Genomic DNA, 21,724 nt, shown 5'->3' on the forward strand with positions numbered 1-21,724 from the left:
CCTCCCCAGCTCCGCACAGAGGAATTTGCTTTTGTTCCGAGAGCAGCCGAGCCGCGGCCGTGCTGCGGGGAGGGGGCAACTCCCGCTGCTGCCCCTCCCGGAGCCCCCCAGCCCCCCGGAGCAGCCGAACGGGACCCCCGGGCCGCTGGGGGGGGGAGCGCAGGCAGCCACAGACCCCTCCCCATCCAGACGTGCCCCCTCAGCTCTCGGGGTCCCGGAGCCCCCCCAGTGATCCCCCCAGCCGGAGGCAAACTGGAGCCGTCCCCAGGGCTCGCGGGGAAAGCGGATATTCCTCCAGCGAGGGGAAGCCGTCGGAGCCGGGGGGGCGGCTGGATTCCATTACCGGCTGCTCCCGCCCGGCCGCGGCGCTCCCGGGGTCTCCGGGATCGCTTGGGTGAAGTGGGGAGGGGGCCGGGTCCTGCGCCCACCCTCGGGAGAGCCAGGACACGGCCCTGGCAGCGCTTTGGGAATGGCGCCAGGGGTGATGGGCGCCTGCCAAGTGTCCACCTGGAGATACCGGAGCCTTCCTCCCCTACTCCTTCTCCTCCTCCTCCTCCCCAGGGAAGGTGTAATTCCACCCTCGCTGCTCCTGGACGAGCTCCCGGGGTGCAGGATCACACCCCGGGCGTGGGGGCGAAGCCAACCCTGAGCCCTGGCTCCCTTCTCCATCCCCCACTCAGGGCCCCCCCATCACCGCTCGGTGGGGCGGTGCCCCCCACCTGCCCCACAGCGGCTCGGGTGGGGGGCACTGCCCCCGAGGGGTCCCGGCCCCTTCTGGGAGAGCCGAGCTGGGCAGGGAACGGGGGGCAGGAGCACCCCAAACCTCGAGGCAGAGCAGTCCTGCACCCCAACCCTCCCTGCACCTCCCCCAGCTCAGCCCCGGTATCCTGGGCTAATTAATGCCATCCCATGCAGGGCAATTATCGGGCAGCCCGATAATTAATCAACCCACATAATAAACCCACAGGTGCCTCCGACTCCCCCGGCCCCAGCCGGGATGGGGTCTCACGCTGAGAGCTGAGGCACAGCCACATGTCCCAGCCCCACGCTGCCCTCCCTGCCCCACAGTCACCCCACAGTCACCCCACGGTCACCTCAGAGCCACCACCCGCTTCCCACGCCGGGATGTGCCAGCCCGGTTGCCGCCCTCGCCCCCGGCCCCTTGCGCAACGGCCGGGGAGCGGATGTGGGGCACAGGATCCAGGGTGTGGGATTTGGGGCACAGGATCCAGGGTGTGGGATTTGGGGCACAGGATCCGGGGTGTGGGATCTGGAGTGTGGGATTTGGGGTGTGGGATTTGGAGCACAGGATCCAGGGTGTGGGATCTGGAGTGTGAGATTTGGGGTGCAGGATGCAGGGTGTGGGATTTGGGGCACAGGATCCAGGGTGTGGGATTTGGGGCACAGGATCCGGGGTGTGGGATCTGGAATGTGGGACTTGGGGTGTGGGATTTGGGGCACAGGATCCAGGGTGTGGGATCTGGAGTGTGAGATTTGGGGTGCAGGATGCAGGGTGTGGGATTTGGGGCACAGGATCCAGGGTGTGGGATTTGGGGCACAGGATCCGGGGTGTGGGATCTGGAGTGTGGGATTTGGAGTGTGGGATTTGGGGCACAGAATCCGGGGTGTGGGATCTGGAGTGTGGGATTTGGGGTGTGGGATCTGGAGTGTGCGATTTGGGGCACAGGATGCAGGGTGTGGGATCTGGAGTGTGGGATTTGGGGTGCAGGATGCAGGGTGTGGGATATGGAGTGTGGGATTTGGGGCACAGGATCCAGGGTGTGGGATCTGGAGTGTGGGATTTGGGGTGCAGGATCCAGGGTGTGGGATCTGGAGTGTGGGATTTGGGGCACAGGATCCAGGGTGTGGGATCTGGAGTGTGGGATTTGGGGTGTGGGATCTGGAGTGTGCAATTTGGGGTGCAGGATCCAGGGTGTGGGATATGGAGTGTGAGATTTGGGGTGCAGGATCCAGGGTGTGGGATCTGGAGTGTGAGATTTGGGGTGCAGGATGCAGGGTGTGGGATCTGGAGTGTGGGATTTGGGGTGCAGGATCCGGGGTGTGGGATCCAGCGTGTGGGATCTAGAGTGTGGGATTTGGGGTGTGGGATCTGGAGTGTGAGATTTGGGGTGCAGAATCCAGGGTGTGGGATCTGGAGTGTGGGATTTGGGGCACAGGATCCAGGGTGTGGGATCTGGAGTGTGGGATTTGGGGTGCAGGATCCAGGGTGTGGGATCTGGAGTGTGGGATTTGGGGCACAGAATCCAGGGTGGGGGAATCTGAAGTGTGGGGTTTGGGGTGTGGAATCCGGGGTGTAGGATATGGGGTGCAGAATACCCAGTGTGGGATCTGGAGTGTGGGATTTGGGGTGCAGGATCCAGGGTATGGAATTCAGGGTGTGGGATCTGGAGTGCGGGATTTGGGGTGTGGAATCCGGGGTGTGGGATATGGGGTGCAGAATACCCACTGTGGGATCTGGAGTGTGGGATTTGGGGTGCAGGATGCAGGGTGTGGAATTCAGGGTGTGGGATTTGGGGTGCAGGATTTGGGGTGTGGGATCCGGGGTGTGGGATTCAGACTGTAGGATCTGGGGTGCAGGATGCAGGGTGTGGGATCCGGAGTGCAGGATCTAGAGTGCAGAATCTGGGATGTTGGGATCCAGAGTCCCAGTGTGTGGGATCTGTGTGCCAGTGGGGCCAGCAGGAGAGACAGGGACACCACGGGGCTTCATAGGACATTTATTGAAAAAGGAGGGAGGTAACAGAGGGAAGTTGGACCCGGAGGAGGGGGCTGGGACCTGGCACTGCCCCAGGCTGGGGGGTTTGGTGTTCCCGTCTGGTACCATATTCACAAATAAATACTGGGGAGGGGTCGCGGAGCAGGGCTGGGGGCTGCGGGAACCAACAGCAGCCCGAACCCAAACCAGCTCAAACCAGCCCAAAAGGCAGGGAGGGGCCGCGTTACCCCCCGCCGCACCCCGGCACCTCGCCAGGCCCCGAGCGCGGCAGAGCGGGGCCGGAGCCGGAGATTCTGCTGCCCCCGGAGGACCCCGCCCTGCAGAGGGAGGGAAAGCCGTGTGTGTGTGTGTGTGTGTCCCCCAAAAAAAAGTGGGTTCGCTGCTGTACCCCCGCGGGGGGATGCAGCACCCCCCCTGTGGCCGGGGGATGAGTGCAGGGGACTGAGGGGACACGGGGTGGAGGAGGGGGGATATGGGGGGAGGGGATCAGCTGAGCGGCGGGGGGGGTCACTCCCGAATGTAGACCCTGGTGCACACCACGTCGTCGGCCGTCATGGTCTGCAAGGAGAAGCAGGGTCGGTGACCGGCGCGGCCGTGCCCGCTCCCGCCCCCACCCCACCGCGCTCCGCGGGAGTTTCCCAGCGGGCAGCGCTGCCCCCCGGGCCCCGCATCCCCCCCTCACCAGGATGAGCTCCCCGTCGTTGGTCATCTCCCGGGACCAGCCCGTCTTGGGCCCGTCGCCCTTGAGCAGCCGCTGCTCGCACACCATCTTGTTCTCGCTCTCCCACCTGGCCAAGCTCTGCGGGGGGGGACCGAGGGCAGCGCTGGGTGGGCATGTGGGCACCCCCGGGGCACCCCCTGCCCACCCCGGGGCATCTGTCACCACCCCCGGCAGCGGAACGGGGCCGTTTGTCCCTGTGCCAGGTGGGTGTGCGGGCTCATCTGGCACCTGGGGGGCACGGGGAGGGGATGGGGGGCACAGGGAGGGGTTGGAGGCACAGGGAAGGGATGGGGGGCACAATGAGGGGATGAGGGGCACCACAAGGGGATGATGGCACACGGAAGGGGTTTGGGGGCACAGGGAGAAGTTGAGGGGCATAAGGAGGGGATGATGGCACAGGGAAGGGGTTGAGGGGCACGGGGAGAGGTTGATGGCACAGGGAAGGGGCTGAATGGCACAACGAGGGGATGAGGGTACCACGAGGGGATGATGGCACAGGAAAGAGATTGAGGCAGAAGGAAAGGGGTTTAGGGGCACAGGGAAAGGGTCAGGGGCACTGGGAAGGGTTGGGGTGGAGGCACTGAGAAGGGATGGGGGCACAGGGAAGGGGTTTGGGGGCACAGGGAAGGGGTTTGGGGGCACCGGGAAGGAGTTGGGGGCACCGGGAAGGGTTGGGGTGGGGGTACTGGGAAGGGGTTGGGGGCACTGGGAAGGGACGAGGGATGCAGGAGGGGATGGGGATCTCAGGAAAGGCTTGGGGGGCACAAGGAAAGGTTGGGGTTCAGGAGGAGGGGAAGCAGCTGCGGGGAGAAGGTGGCTGTGCACACACACACACACACACACACACACACACACACACGTGAGAGCTCCTGCCCTCGTGCCAAACGTGTTGCAAACTCACGTGTGTGCACAGACACGTGTCCCTGCACGCGCACACACCTTTGTGCGCACAGCTGTGTGCACAGGAGTGCTGTGTGTGCCCCGTGCCACGTGTGTGCAGGCATGGGTGTGCGCAGGGACGTGTGACACAGGCCAGGGAGAGCGGCTGCCCCCGTGCAAAGTGTGCACACACACACACACACACACACACACAGATACACAGTCACACACAGTTACACACTCACACAGACTCACATATACACACTGACACACACAGCCACACTCACAAACTCTCACACTCATCGTCACACCCACACACTGACACACACTATCACAGTCACACAGACTCACACTCTCACACACACAGAAACACAATCACACCCACACTCACACACACTCACATGCATAGACACACCAACTGACACAGTCACACTCACAAACTCTCTCACACTCACACACAGACACACAGAGTCACACTGTCACACTCACACAGTCACACTCAGACGCACAGTCACACTCTCACACTCACAGACACACCTACACACACACTCACTCACAGTCTCACACTCACATCCACACTCACAGACACACCCACACTGACAGTCACACTGACATAGTCACACACACGCACTCACACACCCACAGTCTCACACTCACTCCCACACTCTCAGTCTCACACTCACACTCACACACACTCACACCCAGTCTCACTCTCACACACTCACACCCAGTCTCACACACACTCATACACACTCATACACACCCATGCTCACACCCACACTCGCTCTCACACTCACACACTCACAACCACAGTCTTACACTCACACACTCACTCTCACTCACTCTCACACACACAATCTCACACACTCACACTCACACCCACAGTCTCACTCACACTCACACCCAGTCTCACACTCACACACTCACACCCAGTCTCACACTCACACACATTCACACCCACAGTGTCACACTCACTCTCACACACTGACACCCACAGTCTCACACTCACTCTCACACACTCACACCCACAGTCTCACACTCATACACTCACACCCACAGTCTCACACTCTCACACACTCACACTCACACCCACAGTCTCACACTCACTCTCACACACTCACACCCAGTCTCACACCCACAGTCTCACACTCACACAGTCTCACACCCACAGTCTCACACCCACAGTCTCACACACTCACACCCAGTCTCACACCCACAGTCTCACACTCACACAGTCTCACACCCACAGTCTCACACCCACAGTCTCACACCCACAGTCTCACAGTCTCACACACTCACACTCACACCCACAGTGTCACTCTCACACACTCACACCCACAGTGTCACACTCACTCTCACACACTCACACCCACAGTCTCACACTCTCACTCTCACACCCACGCTCACACTGGCGTGATGCCGTGCGTGCCCCTGCGCACACCTTGCAGGGCCGCCCGTCCACCGTCTGCTCCTCGAACTCCTCGCCCACCCTGAAGCGGATCTCGGTGGTGCGCACGGGGGTGGAGGTGCGGATGTAGAAGCTCTCCCCGTCCTGCCGGATCTCCACCGCCGGCTTCGCCGCCGCCGCCACCGCGATCTTCCGCAGCATCATGTTCACGCCTGGAGAGGGGCACGGTGGCACCGAGCTCCGCTCCGCACCCGGGGCGTCCCCGGTGAACCGGGGGGAGCGCGGGGGGGGGGGGGCGCGGCCGCAGCCCCGCACTTGGCAGTGACACATCCCAGGGTCCAGCGAGTGCTGCAGGTGGCTCCAGGCAACCCGAGAGGGGACGGACGAGCCCCCCCGGCCACCGCTGGGCCACATCTGGCTCTCGTTACCTGCTGGAGGGGGCGGGAGGCGGGGGGGATGCCGGGCTTGGCGCCGGATGCGCCCGGGGGAAGGGACGGGGGTGACGGGGGCAAGGGCTCGCCCAGAGCGGGGTGACAGCGGGGACAAGGGCCCCAGTCCGAGCTCTGTGTTAGGTGACCTGCGTGACCCCCCCGAGGGGTCCCGGGTCTCCCCCCGCAGCCCCCTCGCCCACCGCGGGGCAGCTGGGGCTTTGTCCCCGCTCCAGAGGCGGCTCATCCATCATGTCCTGGAGCCCCCGGCTGTCACAGGGGGAGCTGCTCTTTGGGGACATTGTTCCCGTGTCACCCTCGGGGTGTGAACTGACCCCCCGAGAGGGTCCCCGCACAAAGGAGGTGCCCCCGGCACAGGACGGGGGGGACACGGAGGGGCCGCGGGTGGCCGGGGGGGGGCTCCGGGAGCCGAACCCCCCTGCAGTGGGAAGGGCCACGTCCCTGAGGGGTCCCCTCGATGGCCACGAACACCCCCAGGCCTGATTCACACCGGGGGGACGCCCGAAACCGGGGCAGACACAGCCCCCCACATGATGCTGACGGGGGTGGGGGAGAAGAAACAGCCCCCAAAGGGAGCGAAACTGAGGCTCGGGCGGTCTGGTGAGGTCAGGCTGGGGGGCTGGAGCTCATAAAGCCCCCAGCCCCCGGAGGGACCAGCCGGGGGAGCCCCCACTTGCGCCGTGGGAAAGGAAGAGGGCTCCGGGGGGGCTGGCAGATTTATTTTCCTGCTGAGGTTTCCCCGAGCCGGTTCCATCAGCGGGGCCAGGGCGGGGAGAAGGGGCGACGGGGGATCGGGAGTGAAACCCAAGAAAGTGATAATTATCCTGAAATATTCGTTACGTATCCCCTAACCTGGAAAATATTCTGCTCCGGCAGCTCCCCGGCTGGCGAGGAGCGGGTCAGGCGGAGGGGAGCAGTGGGGGAGCTGGATTTGATCCTGCCCAAAGCCCCGGGGACCCCCCGGCCTGTGCCCCCCCAGGTCCAGCCCCCGCCACGAGTCCTGGCCCTCCCCACCCCCGCTCAGCCGAGACCCAGCTCCGCCGTGGGGGGCAAAGGGGCCCGAGGTGAGGCCTGGGAGAATGGGACCCCAAACCAGCGGGGTCCTACCCGGGCTGGTTTTGGGGACACCGGCTGTACCCAGGGTCCCTGGGGCAGGTGAGCCCGCGGGAGCTTTTGGGATGGGGGGTGGAGGGGACCGGGGTGGTGCGGGTCCATGCTTGGGGGAGCACCAGAGTGGGGAAACTGAGGCAGGAAAGAGGGGGACCCGCAGGGGCCGCGTGGGATCCCTCGGGAGCGGGACACGCTGCCCGGCCCCCTCGTGCCTCCGGCTCCTCAGTGGGGCACCGAGCACGAGAGCTTTGCTTAAAGGGGGTGCAGAGGGATCCCCCGGCACACGGCGGTTCCGGGCACCGGGACTGCCGGGCTGGAAGAGGATTTGGAGGGGACATGGGGAGATATGGGGAGATGGGGGGAACCCCTCCGCCCCCAGCCCGAGGGAGCCCCGCAGGGACGCGGAGGGAGAGCGGGGATCCACTCACCCAGCGCCTTCAGCAGCTCCTCGAAGTTTTCCGAGCTCTTCATCTTCCAGTTCCCGGAGAAGTTGGGCATCGCGGCTGCCGGCCTGGGGGGCGCAGGGAGGGAACCGAGGGAGGAATAAGCGGTTCGAGGGATCCGCCGCTCCCTCGGCACCGGCCCCGCCGCTTGCTCCCTCCGTCCGTCCGTCCCGTCCCGCCCGCGCCGCCGTTTTATCGCCGGGCTGGTCCCACCCCCCGGCCCCGGCCCCGGCACGGGGGCACCGCGCTCACCTGCGGACTGAGAGCCCAGGGGGAGCCCCCCGCCCCCATTTGCCGTGGGGGCGCAGGCTGGAGGCACCACCTGGTCTGCCTGTCCCCCCCCAACTCCTCCCATCCCCCCGAGACCCGTACCCTGCTGACCTCCCTGCACTCCCCAGGCTGCGGCATCTCCCTGGTTCCCCCTAATCTCCAGCATCCCCCCGAAATTGCCTGCACCCCACATGTGCTGCGCCCCCAGGAGCTGCTGCACCCCCCAAATCTGTCTGTACCCCCCCCAAGCCGCCTGCACCCCCAAATCTCCCCGCGTCCCCCCACAGCCGCCTGCACCCCCAAATCTCCCCGCGTCCCCCCACAGCCGCCTGCACCCCCGCACCCCCCGAGTGTGCACAGCACACGCGTGTTTGCACAGGTGAGATGCTGGCACGGGCGTGTGCAGGTGCCTGTGCTCGCTTGTACACACGTGGATTTGATCCACGACTTTCCCAGCCACACCATCACTCAGAAACTCACTCAAAAAATCGCACACAAACTCACACACGCACACACAGACTCACACCCGTACACACAGACTCACACCCGTGTCTGTGCACGCTCGTGGGGCTGCAGCCGGCCTGGGGGTGAGCTGCCAGGGGCAGGTGAAACCCCACTCCCAGCCAGGTAACGAGAGCCGAGGGATTTCCCGAGGTTTCTCAGCCCTGGGAACCGCCGCGGGAAGGGCAGGTTGTGCCGCGGGGCCGGTTCTGGGCAAGAAAAGCAAGAAATGGCGTTTCTGGTTCAGCAGGAGCTCTGGAATGGAAGGCGAGAGGCTTCTTCTCCGATTTGGGGTGAAAAGGCTCCACAGAGGCCCCCGTCGCCCCCCTCCTCCTGGCCACATCCCCCTCCGTGCCCCCAGAACCTCCGGCTCGGGCCGGCGAGCCAAGTCCCGGCTTGCCGCATCCCTAATCCCCTGAAGAACAGGATTTCTCACCAAGCACTGACACAACCTCACCTACAGCAGCGCCGGGGCCGTGCCCAGGGGACAGGGACAGGGACAGGCAGAGCTGCAGGGGCTCGGGGAGGGGGTGCTGGTGAAGGGTCACTCCAACCCCTTCACCCCAGGGACGCAGGAGCTGCCTCCCCCCATCCCGGAGTCACAGGAGGGGCGGTGCTGTGGGTTTGCTCCAAATCTGGGGAAAATGGGGAAAAAAAAAAAAAAAGCATCTCCGTTCCAGGATAAGTGGGAGGAGGGGTCTGGGGTGGGATCTGCCTGCAAACACCTAGGGGCACCCCCGTCCCCCTCGTCCCGTGCTGGGTACCATGACCCAGTGGGGCGTGAACGCCAGCACCGGCAGCCCCACATCTGGAAGGGATTCTGCAGGGAAGGGCGGATAAAGCCTTTGCACCCCACCCTCCTCTCCCTCCCATCCCGGTGAAGCCCTGGGGCGAGCAGGCGAACCACTGGCCCTAAATAACCCCCCCGGAGCGCCGGTCACCCCTGGGAAGGGCACAGATTCTCTCTGGGAGGCGGGTGGGGACCCGCATGCCGGTGCCAGGGCAGCAGCAGCTGGCTCAGCCTCCGGAAACATCCGGCACCATCCACCGCCCGCACCCCCCTTCCCGGCAGAAATCCTCACAAACCGCAGAAATCCTGAGCGCAAACTCTGGGGGGCTCCCCCAGCCCAGGCAGGGCTCCATCGCTGCCCCGGTACCCCCGTGGGGACCCCCAATAATACTGTCGTGCCCCAGAGCCCCTCCTGGGAGGATGGAGCTGCTTGGGGATGTTCCCCGTGTCGGGTACCCTCACCCCGTCCAGGAGCCAAAGCTGTTGGGGGTCATCCCAATTTGGGAGAGAAGAAGGGGGAGCTCCACTGTGGGGGGCTGGGGGGTGAGGCCTGAGCAAGGGCAGGTCACCCGTCATCTCAGCCCCATGTCCCCACAAATCCTTCCCAGCTGGCGGGACGCAGCCCCCACCCCCCGCCTCTGGCCACGGCCACGGCCGCTGCGGAAATGAAACACAGCTGGACGGCGCGACCGAGCCCGGCCCCGGCCCCGTGGCCGATGGGACCCCCGGCTGTGGGGCGGGAGAGAGCCCACGTGCCCCGAGAGCTCTGCTGTGCCGCCACAGCGGGACCCTGCCCTGGCCCTGATTCTGGACCCCTACTCAGCTCCAGGACCCTGGCCCTGATTGTGGACCCCTACTCAGCTCCAGGACCCTGCCCTGATTCTGGACCCCTACTCAGCTCCAGGACCCTGCCCTGATTCTGGACCCCTGCTCAGCTCCAGGACCCTGCCCTGATTCTGGACCCCTGCTCAGCTCCAGGACCCTGCCCTGGCCCTGATTGTGGACCCCTACTCAGCTCCAGGACCCTGCCCTGATTCTAGACCCCTACTCAGCTCCAGGACCCTGCCCTAGCCCTGATTCTGGACCCCTGCTCAGCTCCAGGACCCTGCCCTGGCCCTGATTCTGGACCCCTACTCAGCTCCAGGACCCTGCCCTGATTCTGGACCCCTACTCAGCTCCAGGACCCTGCCCTGATTCTGGACCCCTACTCAGCTCCAGGACCCTGCCCTGATTCTGGACCCCTGCTCAGCTCCAGGACCCTGCCCTGGCCCTGATTCTGGACCCCTACTCAGCTCCAGGACCCTGCCCTGATTGTGGACCCCTACTCAGCTCCAGGACCCTGCCCTGATTCTGGACCCCTACTCAGCTCCAGGACCCTGCCCTGATTGTGGACCCCTACTCAGCTCCAGGACCCTGCCCTGGCCCTGATTCTGGACCCCTGCTCAGCTCCAGGACCCTGCCCTGGCCCTGATTCTGGACCCCTACTCAGCTCCAGGACCCTGCCCTGATTGTGGACCCCTACTCAGCTCCAGGACCCTGCCCTGATTCTGGACCCCTACTCAGCTCCAGGACCCTGCCCTGATTCTGGACCCCTACTCAGCTCCAGGACACTGCCCTGGCCCTGATTCTGGACCCCTACTCAGCTCCAGGACCCTGCCCTGGCCCTGATTCTGGACCCCTACTCAGCTCCAGGACACTGCCCTGGCCCTGATTCTGGACCCCTACTCAGCTCCAGGACCCTGCCCTGATTGTGGACCCCTACTCAGCTCCAGGACCCTGCCCTGGCCCTGATTCTGGACCCCTACTCAGCTCCAGGACCCTGGCCCTGATTCTGGACCCCTACTCAGCTCCAGGACCCTGCCCTGGCCCTGATTCTGGACCCCTACTCAGCTCCAGGACCCTGCCCTGGCCCTGATTCTGGACCCCTACTCAGCTCCAGGACCCTGCCCTGATTCTGGACCCCTACTCAGCTCCAGAACCCTGCCCTGACCCGGGACTCAGCTCCAGAACCCTGCTCTGGTTCTGGACCCCTATTCAGCTCCAGGACCCTGCCCTGGTTCCGGACCTTGATCCAGCCCAACCCTGGGACCTTTCCTCAGTCCCGGGACTCTGCCCCACTACCAGGACTTTGCCCCAGCCCCGGGACCCTTCCTCAGCCACAGGAACCCAACCCCTGTTGCAGCCCGCGCCCTGTGCCCAGCCCCATCCGGAGGGACCCCGGGGTGAGATTCAGGCGATCCCCCGGGACCCTGACCCGCATCCCGCAGCCGCCGAGGGCTGGGGCCCGGCCGGCTGCTTCTCATTTCCAGGGCCATAAACCCCTTTAACGACCGGCCATTTATAACCGCTGTAAAGCCCCTAATCACCGCCAGACCCAGCCCAGACACAAAGGCTCCCGCCTGCTCCTCCGCCCTCCCTCCTTCCTCTGCATTTTGGGGCTCTGACAGCTTTTCCCACCCCCACCCTGGCCATAGGGACGGGAGTGCTGCAGGAGCAGGAGGGATGGACCCCCCAAGCTCCCGGCCCGTGGGATGCTCGGCCGTCTGCTCTCCAGCACTGCGGGGGGAACCCAGATCCGCGAGTTTATCCCAAAAAACAAGGAGGAACGGCCCCTCCTACTGCGGGGTTGTACCCCCAAAACCCTCCCTCGGGCTCCAGCGCCCCGAGCCAAGCGCAGCCACGCAAACGCGAGGAAACGCTGGAAAAAGTGACGCACGTCGGGGGCTCGGGGCCGCGGCCAGCCCGGCGGGGGCGGGGGGATCCCCCAAGGCGGCTCCGCGCTCGGCACCGGCACCGGCACCGGCACCGCTCCCGGAGCTGCCGCGGTCACAGCAACAGCGGGGAGCCGCCGGCGGTTCAGGCAGAAAATGGGGTACGGGGGGGTCGGGGAAGGGGCCAGCTCATCCCTGGCAGGAAGAGGAGGAGGAGGAGGAGGAAGAGCCCGCGGGATGCAGATGTCGGAGGGTGCTGGGTGACGGCCCGGTAAGGGGTCCCCGCTCCCGCCCTCCGGGGCCGGGGGCTCCTCCCCACCCCCACCGAAGGGAAAAGCTCTTTAATAATTTCTTTTTAATTAGGATTTTGCACATAAACCTTTCAGTTCAAAGCAGTTCCCATCAAGGCTCGGGCACCTTCAGGGTACGGTTGCCCTCCGGGGGTGTCCCCGGGCCAGCGCGGGGGGGACTCGCCCGCGGGACCCCCAGGGTGGTCCCCGGGGCAGCACGGGGGGCTCGGGCAGGCGGATGGGGCGATGCTGCTCGCCATGCCCGGCTTTATCCCGCCCCTTGCACAGTGAGGAAGGTGGGACTTGACCACCGAGTAAAGCAGCTCCCAGAGCGGAATGGGGACTTTGCAGAGGGATCTGAATCCCACTCGTAGTCCCAGGGCACATGGGCAGCTCCCGGCGCTGAGAGGTAGTTTTGGGAAGAGGAAGGAGCCCGCTCCATTCCCAGAGCCCCAGGGATGGGGACTGTGCTCAGGATGACCCAAGGTCACCCCCGGAGCAGGAGCAGCAGCAGCCCCGAAGGGATCGGGGGGTGCAGAATCCCAGAGACCCCTCTGGGGCACGGCACCGGCCCAGGCCCTCCGCACGTCCTGGGGGCAGCAGGGCGGAACGGCAGCGTCCTTCCAGGGAGGAACATCACACCTGGCTCCTCCTCAGCCACGGACAGGGCAGCCCCTCGGCGCTCACGGGACCCTCGAGGGGCAGGACCGGGCTGGGGGTGTCACTGTGGGACCCCCCAGAGGCAGGACCAGGTTGGGAGCATCACTTTGGGTCCCTCCAAAGGCAGGACCAGGCTGGGGGTGTCACTGTGGGACCCCCCCAGAGGCAGGACCAGGTTGGGAGCATCACTTTGGGTCCCTCCAAAGGCAGGACCAGGCTGGGGGTGTCACTGTGGGACCCCCCAGAGGCAGGACCAGGTTGGGAGCATCACTTTGGGTCCCTCCAAAGGCAGGACCAGGCTGGGGGTGTCACTGTGAGCTCCCTCCAAAGGCAGGACCAGGCTGGGGGTGTCACTGTGAGCCCCCTCCAAAGGCAGGACCAGGCTGGGGGTGTCACTGTGAGCCCCTCCAAAGGCAGGACCAGGCTGGGGGTGTCATTCAGAGCCCCCCAGGGTGTCAATTCTGCTCCGGGTTCTGCTGCAGGTGCTGCTCCCACTCCGCCTCCACCACCTTGTAGAGCTCCATGGTGGCTTGGGCATCTTCCACGGAGGAGTGGCCACTTCTCCCCACCTGTGGGCACAGACACAAGTTGCCACTCCTCCCATTTTGGGGGGGCAGCCAGAATTAGGAGGAAGATACAGAGATTAGGGAGTGAGGCAGTTGTGGGGCAATACACACAGCAAGGATGGGGGAAGCAGGGAGATGAGGGTGTGCAGGAAGATTTGGGGTGCATGATTTGGGGTGGATTAGGGCACATAGGCAGCTCCAGGAGGCTGCAGGCAGATGAGGGGATGCAAGCAGCTCTGGTGGGGTGCAGGCAGCTTGGGTGGGCAGATGCAGGGAGATGAGGGGGTGCAAGTAACTGTGGGAGGGGTGCAGGCAGATTTGGGGGATACAGGCAGATTTGGGGGTACAGGAAGCTCTGGGGGGATGCAGGGAGCTTAGGGGAGTATAGGGAAATTTAGGGATACAGAGAAAACTGGGCAGGTGCAGGCAACGCTGTGGGGTGTGCATAAAGGGAAAAAAAACCCTGAGGCTGCAGGGGTTGAGCTGAGGGAAGGGAAAGGGAAACTGAGGCACAGGGCTGCCTTGCTCCAGGACTGACAGCAATGGCTGCACTCGGGGTGCCTGGGATCTCCCCCCCTTCCCTCCCCACTGTCTCCTGGCATGGTGTGGGGCTCCCCAGGGCACCTGGATGTCCTGGTTCAGCAGGGCCTTGGTGAGGCGCTTCAGGGAGATGGCCATGTTCTCCGGGAAGCCGGCGCGGCGGTTCAGCAGCGGGATCTGCGACGTGTCCCGCGTCAGAGCCTTGGGGTGGCAGTACCGCAGCGCCTTGAAGTCGTTGTGGATGGCGTGGCCCACCACCACCTTCCCAGCAAGGATCCTCAGAACCTGCAGGACAGGAGGGGGTTGAGACCCCCAGCAGTGCCACCCCCGCCAGGAATAGGGGCGGCCCCGTGGGGCAGAGCTGTGGGGCTGAGCGGGAGTGGCACAGAGTGGGGACAGTCCCTGTGCCCCAGGGACAATCCCTGTGCCCTGGGGACAATCCCTGTGCCCCACAGGGCAGAGTAGAGACAGTCCCTGAGCCCCAGGGACAACCCCTATGCTCTGGGGACAGTCCCTTTGCCCCACAGGGAAGAGTGGGGACAATCCCTGTGCCCCACAGGGCAGCAGGGGACAGTCCTTGAGCCCCAGGGACAGTTCCTGTGCCCCACAGCACAGGAGAGCACAATCCCTGTGCCCTGGGGACAACTCCTGTGCCCCACAGGGCAGGGACAATCCCTTTGCCCCACAGTTCCTGTGCCCCATGGGGCAGGGGGAACAATCCCTGTGCTCCCCAGGGCAGGGCAGGGATGCCCTGGGGACAATCCGTGTGCCCCACAGGGCAGGGCAGGGACAATCCCTTTGCCCCACAGGGCAGCCCCTGGACCCGCACAAAGCCCCTGAGCTGCAGCTCTCGGCCTGGTGCCCCCCACCCCTGGCCCTGCAACCCCTCAATCCCCAGCTCACACCCTCGGCCCCCCAGCCCTGAAGCCCCCCACCCATCTCCTCACCCTGCAGCCACCCCCTCTCACCCCTGCACTCCCACCCTCGGCCCCACAGCCCCCTTCCCCCATAACCCCCGTCCCCAGCGCCCCATATCCCCTATCCCCACAGCCCCCCACTCCATATCCTCTGTCCCCAGTGCACCCCACCCCATATCCCTTATCCCCACAGCCCCCCACCCCATACCCCTTATCCCCACAGCCCCCCACCCCATATCCCCTGTCCCCAGTGCACCCCACCCCATATCCCCTATCCCCACAGCTCTGTACCCCATGTCCCCTATCCCCACAGCCCCCACCCCATATCCCTGATCCCCACAACCCCCACCCCATATCCCCTGTCCTCACAGCCCCCCACCATATAACCCCTGATCCCCACAGCCCCCACCCCATATCCCCTGTTCCCACAGCCCCCACCCCATATCCCCTGTCCTCACAGCCCCCCACCCCATAACCCCCGATCCCCACAGCCCCCCACCCATATCCCCTGTCCCCACAGCCCCGTACCCCATAACCCCTGATCCCCACAGCCCCCACCCCATAACCTCTGTCCCCACAGCCCGCACCCCATATCCCCTGTCCCCAGCGCCCCCCACCCCATATCCCCTATCCCCACAGCTCTGTACCCCATAACCCCTGATCCTCACAGCCCCCACCCCATATCCCCCATCCCCACAGCCCCCACCCCATATCCCTGATCCCCACAGCCCCCACCCCATATCCCCCATCCCCACAGCCCCCACCCCATATTCCCTATCCCCACAGCCCCCACCCCATATCCCTTATCCCCACAGCCCCATACCCCATATCCCCTGTCCCCACAGCCCCCACCCCATATGCCCTGATCCCCACAGCCCCCACCCCATATCCCCTATCCCCAGTGCCCCCCACCCCTTATCCCCTGTCCCCACAGCCCCCACCCCGTAACCCCTGATCCCCACAGCCCCGTACCCCATATCCCCTATCCCCGCAGCCCCCACCCCATATCCCTGATCCCCCGCAGCCCCCACCCCATAACCCCTGATCCCCACAGCCCCCACCCCATATCCCCTATCCCCACAGCCCCCACCCCATATGCCCTGATCCCCGCAGCCCCCAGCCGATATCCCCTGATCCCCGCAGCCCCCATCCCATATCCTTGATCCCCACAGCCCCCACCCCATATGCCCTGATCCCCGCAGCCCCCAGCCCATATCCCCTGATCCCCGCAGCCCCCACCCCATAACCCCTATCCCCACAGCCCCCACCCCGTAACCCCTGATCCCCGCAGCCCCCACCCCATATCCCCTATCCCCGCAGCCCCCAGCCCATATCCCCTGATCCCCGCAGCCCCCACCCCATAACCCCTATCCCCACAGCCTGCACCCCATATCCCTGATCCCCGCAGCCCCCACCCCATAACCCCTATCCCCACAGCCCGCACCCCATATCCCTGATCCCCGCAGCCCCCACCCCATATCCCCTATCCCCGCAGCCCCCAGCCCATATCCGTGTCCCCGGGGCCCAGCCCCGCGGGTGCCAGGCCGGCTGGCCCTCACCTCCTGCTGTGCCCTGCGGAAGGGCACGGCTTTGTCCATGTGCTGCCGGCGGATGCCGCTCCAGCGGGTCCGGTAGTCCACGATGGGCGCCTCGGGCCGCACGTAGCGGTCGTACACGACGTCCCCCTCGTAGGTGACGATGCTGCAGCGGGCCAGGGCGCTGGTGCGCCCGCCGGGCCCCGTGCCCACCATCTCACAGTCCATGGCCACCAGCTTGGGGGGCGCCGGGGGGGCACCGCCGCTCTTGGGGGTGCCCCGAGCCGCCCCCCGACCCTTCTGAGCGGCGGCACCGGTTCCGCCGGGGCCGTTCTGGGATGCCGGGGACGCTCCGGCAGCGCTGGCGGAGCCCCGAGCCGCCCCCCGAGCCTTGGCCTTGGTCTTAGCGGCAGCGTCGCTCCCGGCGGGGCCGTTCTGGGACACCGGCGGGCACCGCGAGGCGGCGGCGGGGCCGTTCTCTTTGGGGCACGGCCTGGGCCGGCCCGAGCGCGGCTTCGCCCCCGCCCGCCGTCCCGGGGCCCGCCGGGGCCCGCCCGGTGCCGCCGGGAGCTGCTTCTGCCGCAGGACGCCGCGGCGCTCCAGCTCTCGCCGCCGCCGCACGAAGCTCTGGTGCTTTCGGTTCCCCGGCTCCTTCTTGGGGCGGCGCTCGGGGGCGGCGAACTCCACGTTGAGGATCAAATCGTCCATGGCGGGGGCAGGTCGGGGCCGCTGCGGGGCGGAGAGGCGGCTCAGCGGCGGGGCCCTCGGCACCGGGAGCCCCCGGGACTCCCGGCCTCGGCAATCCCCGACCCCCCGGGACTCCCGGTACCGGAGACCCCCCGGGCCCGCCCGCACCTTCACGCCCCGGAACCGGAAATTCCCGGGAAACACGCGGCCGGCCCGGTACCGGCAGTGACGTCACCCACGCGCGCCGCGGCGGGAACTCGGCGGCGCCGGGCGCTGAGGGGCACGCGCGCGGCCGCGGCGGCTCCGTGACGCATCTGATGACGTCAGGTCGACGTCACGGGGCATCGGCGAGATGCCCGGTGTCCCGGCCGGCCCGGTGACGTCACGGGTGCCCGGGGGTGAGTCGTGCCCCTCCGTGATGTGGTGGCTCCTGGGGGCGTCTCGGTGTGGGGGGGGGGTGGTGGTGTAACAACAGCGTGACGTCACTGTCCAGTGACGTCACATGGGTGCTGAATGGCACGGGCAGAGCCGGGGAGGGGGTGAGAGTGCCGGGGTGACGTCAGAGAGCCAGGGCTGACGCCCCCCCGCCGCCCCAGGAGCCGCCATGGCGGCCGCCCCCCATGGCACCCCACACCCGCAGCAGGGCCCGGAGCAGCGGCGAGCCGCCGACATCATCCGCCTCCTGACGCTCTACCGGCCCCTGCTCGACGCCTTCATCATTGTGAGTGTCCCACAGGCTGTGCCCCGGGGGCTGTGCCCCCCGAGCTGTGCCCCTCGGGCTGTGCCCCCCGAGCTGTGCCCCCCGAGCTGTTCCCCCTGAGCTGTGCCTCTCGGGCTGTGCCCCCTGAGCTGTGCCCCCCGAGCTGTGCCCCCTGAGCTGTGCCCCCTGAGCTGTGCCCCACAGGCTGTGCCCCCTGAGCTGTGCCCCTCGGGCTGTGCCCCCTGAGCTGTGCCCCCTGAGCTGTGCCCCTCGGGCTGTGCCCCTCGGGCTGTGCCCCCCGAGCTGTGCCCCTCGGGCTGTGCCCCACAAGCTGTGCCCCCTGAGCTGTGCCACTCGGGCTGTGCCCCCCGAGCTGTGCCCCCCGAGCTGTGCCCCTCGGGCTGTGACCCCCAAGCTGTGCCCCCTGAGCTGTGCCCCTCGGGCTGTGCCCCCTGAGCTGTGCCCCCCGAGCTGTGCCCCTCGGGCTGTGCCCCCCGAGCTGTGCCCCCCGAGCTGTGCCCCCTTAGCTGTGCCCCCCGAGCTGTGCCCCTTGGGCTGTGCCCCCCAGACTGCACCCCACAAGCTGTGCCCCTCAGGCTGTGACCCCTGAGCTGTGCCCCACAAGCTGTGCCCCACAAGCTGTGCCCCCCGAGCTGTGCCCCTCGGGCTGTGCCCCCTGAGCTGTGCCCCCCGAGCTGTGCCCCTCGGGCTGTGCCCCCCGAGCTGTGCCCCTCGGGCTGTGACCCCCGAGCTGTGCCCCTCGGGCTGTGCCCCTCGGGCTGTGCCCCCCCGAGCTGTGCCCCTCGGGCTGTGACCCCCGAGCTGTGCCCCTCGGGCTGTGCCCCCCGAGCTGTGCCCCCCGGGCTGTGCCCCCTTAGCTGTGCCCCCCGAGCTGTGCCCCTCGGGCTGTGCCCCTCGGGCTGTGCCCCTCGGGCTGTGTCCCCTGAGCTATGTCCCCTGAGCTGTGCCCCCCAAGCTGTGCCCCACAGGCTGTGTCCCCTGAGCTGGGAGCCCCACAAGCTCTGTCCCCCGATCTGTGCCCCTTGGGCTGTGCCCCACAAGCTGTGCCCCACAAGCTGTGTCTCTCGGGCTGTGCCCCCCGAGCTGTGCCCCCCGAGCTGTGTCCCCCAAGCTGTGCCCCCCGAGCTGTGTCCCCCGAGCTGTGCCCCACAAGCTCTGTCCCCCGATCTGTGCCCCTTGGGCTGTGCCCCACAAGCTGTGCCCCTCCCGGACTGTGCCCCCTGAGCTGTGCCCCACAAGCTCTGTCCCCCGATCTGTGCCCCTTGGGCTGTGCCCCCCAAACTGCGCCCCAAAAGCTGTGCCCCTCCCGGACTGTGCCCCCTGAGCTGTGCCCCACAAGCTCTGTCCCCTGATCTGTGCCCCACAAGCTCTGTCCCCCGATCTGTGCCCCTTGGGCTGTGCCCCCCAAACTGTGCCCCACAAGCTGTGCCCCTCCCGGACTGTGCCCCCTGAGCTGTGCCCCACAAGCTCTGTCCCCTGATCTGTGCCCCACAAGCTGTGCCCCTCGGGCTGTGCCCCCCAAACTGTGCCCCACAAGCTGTGTCTCTCGGGCTGTGCCCCCTGAGCTGTGCCCCACAAGCTGTCCCCCCCTCGGGCTGTGTTCCCCACGCTGACCCCGCTCCCCGCAGGATTTCTTCACCGAGGATCTGTGGGCACAGCTGCCCCCAGCCTGGCAGCCCGCCCTGGCCAGTGCCACCCCGGTGCAGCTGGCCGGGCTCCTGGGGGGCCGCGGGGGCACGGGGGCTGCCTGGCCCCTGTCCCTGCTGGCCTTTGCCGCCGCTGCCCGGGCCCTCGCCTTCCCTCGGGGGTGCCCGGGAGGGTCCCCGCGCCCCCCGTGCCAGAGCTCCCAGCTGCACCCGCTGCTCCGCCGCCACGTCAAGCCCAAAAAGCAGCACGAGATCCAGCGCCTGGGCAAGGTGGGTGCCCCTCCCTGTCCCCTGAGAACCCCCCAGCCCCCTATGAGCCCCCTAAGAGCTCCCCTTCCCCACAGCTGCTGCGGCGGCTGAGCCGGGCCACCGGCTGCGAGCGCGTGCTGGATGTCGGAGCGGGGCAGGTAAGAGCAGGGGGCCACGGAGGGGTCCCAGGGCATCCCCCCCCCAGCCCAGCTGAGCTCGTGTCCCCCCCCAGGGCCACCTGTCCCGGTTCCTGGCCTTCGGCCTGGGCCTGCGGGTCACTGCCGTGGAGAGTGACGGCCGCCTGGTGGGCCTGGCCGAGCGCTTTGACCAGGAGCTGCTGCGGGAGCTGGCCAAAACCCGGGGGCTGGCACACAGGGGGCCTCCCCTGCGCCCCCTCACCCCCCGGGCCCCCCAGCACGTGGCCGGCCGCCTGGACCCCGCAGCTCCCTGGGGGGAGTTCCTGCTGCCCCCCGACCCCCCGGGAGCCGGCCCCGCTGCCCGGAACCCGCTGGGGGGCCCGGGGGGCTCTGAGGACGGGGGGCGGGTGCTGGTGACGGGGCTGCACGCCTGCGGGGACCTCAGCCCGGCCCTGCTGTGCCACTTTGCCCGCAGCCCTGCCGTGGCTGCCGTGGCCTTGGTGGGCTGCTGCTACATGAAGCTGTCGGCCGCCCCGCAGCAGCCCCCTGGCTACCCCCCAGGCTACCCCCTGAGCGCCTCGGTGGCGGCATTGCCGGGCCACCAGCTGTCCTACCGGGCACGGGAGGCCGCGTGCCACGCGCTGGAAGAGTACGAGGGGCGGCTGCGCGGGGGCAGCGCCCACCTGCGTGCCCACTGCTACCGCGCCGCGCTCGAGAGCCTGATCCGCGCCGCCGACCCCGGCAAGAGGCACCTGGGCCTGCAGCCCGGCAGGAAGGCACACGCCCTCGGCTTCCCCCAGTGAGTTTGGGCAGGGGGAGCCCCTTCTGCATCCCCTGGTGGCCCCCAGTGAGCCCCTTCTGGGAGATCTGCTGGCCCTCCCCAAGTTTGGGGATGGAGGAGACATCTTTCTGGGATGTCTCCTAGCCCCTCATGAGTTTGGGAAGGGAGGACCCTTTTCTGGAATTCTCCTTGTGAATTTGGGGAGTGGGGACACCCTCCTGGCCCTGCAGTGATTTTGGGGAGGAGGAACCCCCTTTTGGGACCCCCTTCACGAGTGTGGGGAATGGGGTCAACCTCCTGTGTCCCTTCCTGGCCCCGCAGTGAGATTGGGGAGGGGGAGAACTCCCTTCTGGGACCCTCCTCCTGACTTTGGGAATGGGGGGGTCCTGCCCGGGACTCCCCTGCCCTCTTTTATGACAGATATGCCCAGCTGGGGCTGCCCCTTGCGGGACTGGACCCAGCAGGGATCCCGCTGGACTCGGGGGCTGTGGGGGCCATGCTGGAGCAGCAGCACAAGGTGGTGGCATTCTGCACCCTGGGGCAGCTTCTGGCACCCGCCGTGGAGACCCTCATCCTGCTCGACCGGCTGCTCTACCTGCGGGAGCAAGGTGGGCACGGGCACAGCTGCCAGGGCGATCCTCCCCCTCCTGTTTCCTCTCTCCCTGGACCCCTCTCTCCATTCTCCCAACTCTCCTTTGCCTTTTTCCCAGGTTTTCACTGTGCCCTCGTGCCTCTCTTCAACCCCCGGTTCTCCCCGAGGAACCTGGTGCTGGTGGCCGCACGGACCCCGCTGGCCGCGGTGCTGGCCGGGCTGGACAAGGACGGTGAGGACGGGGACAGCAGCGAGGATGAGGATCTGGGGGAAGGAGAGTCCCCCCAGGAGGAGCAGAGCCGCCACAGCCCACAATAAACCCAGGATTTGTACGCTCCAGGGCTGGGTGTGAGTCAGTGCCGCACCAAAAGCACTGCACGCCAC

At 66.8% G+C, this 21,724-nt stretch overlaps 3 protein-coding genes across 3 annotated transcripts; 1 reads left to right on the plus strand and 2 right to left on the minus strand.

The window, feature by feature from the left end:
- Positions 1-2,545: 2,545 nt before the first annotated feature.
- Positions 2,546-7,944, minus strand: CRABP2 (cellular retinoic acid binding protein 2). Its single transcript, XM_068174849.1, has 4 exons — positions 7,733-7,944; positions 5,779-5,957; positions 3,420-3,536; positions 2,546-3,295 (listed from the first exon to the last, which is right to left on the minus strand). The coding sequence occupies exons 1-4, from the start codon at positions 7,800-7,802 to the stop codon at positions 3,245-3,247; spliced, it is 417 nt and encodes a 138-aa protein (XP_068030950.1). The 5' UTR covers positions 7,803-7,944; the 3' UTR covers positions 2,546-3,244.
- A 5,454-nt stretch (positions 7,945-13,398) lies between these two features.
- Positions 13,399-17,378, minus strand: ISG20L2 (interferon stimulated exonuclease gene 20 like 2). Its single transcript, XM_068174713.1, has 3 exons — positions 16,552-17,378; positions 14,160-14,360; positions 13,399-13,538 (listed from the first exon to the last, which is right to left on the minus strand). Exons 1-3 carry the CDS (start codon positions 17,233-17,235, stop codon positions 13,425-13,427), a joined length of 999 nt encoding a protein of 332 aa, XP_068030814.1. The 5' UTR covers positions 17,236-17,378; the 3' UTR covers positions 13,399-13,424.
- Positions 17,379-17,480: 102 nt separating this feature from the next.
- Positions 17,481-21,673, plus strand: METTL25B (methyltransferase like 25B). The gene is made up of 7 exons (XM_068174712.1): positions 17,481-17,612; positions 17,811-17,935; positions 19,564-19,851; positions 19,926-19,988; positions 20,063-20,766; positions 21,169-21,356; positions 21,459-21,673. The coding sequence occupies exons 1-7, from the start codon at positions 17,567-17,569 to the stop codon at positions 21,656-21,658; spliced, it is 1,614 nt and encodes a 537-aa protein (XP_068030813.1). The 5' UTR covers positions 17,481-17,566; the 3' UTR covers positions 21,659-21,673.
- Positions 21,674-21,724: the final 51 nt, after the last annotated feature.

The sequence above is a fragment of the Anomalospiza imberbis genome, chromosome 29 (genome assembly GCF_031753505.1).
Source record: "Anomalospiza imberbis isolate Cuckoo-Finch-1a 21T00152 chromosome 29, ASM3175350v1, whole genome shotgun sequence".
Lineage (NCBI taxonomy): Eukaryota > Metazoa > Chordata > Aves > Passeriformes > Viduidae > Anomalospiza > Anomalospiza imberbis.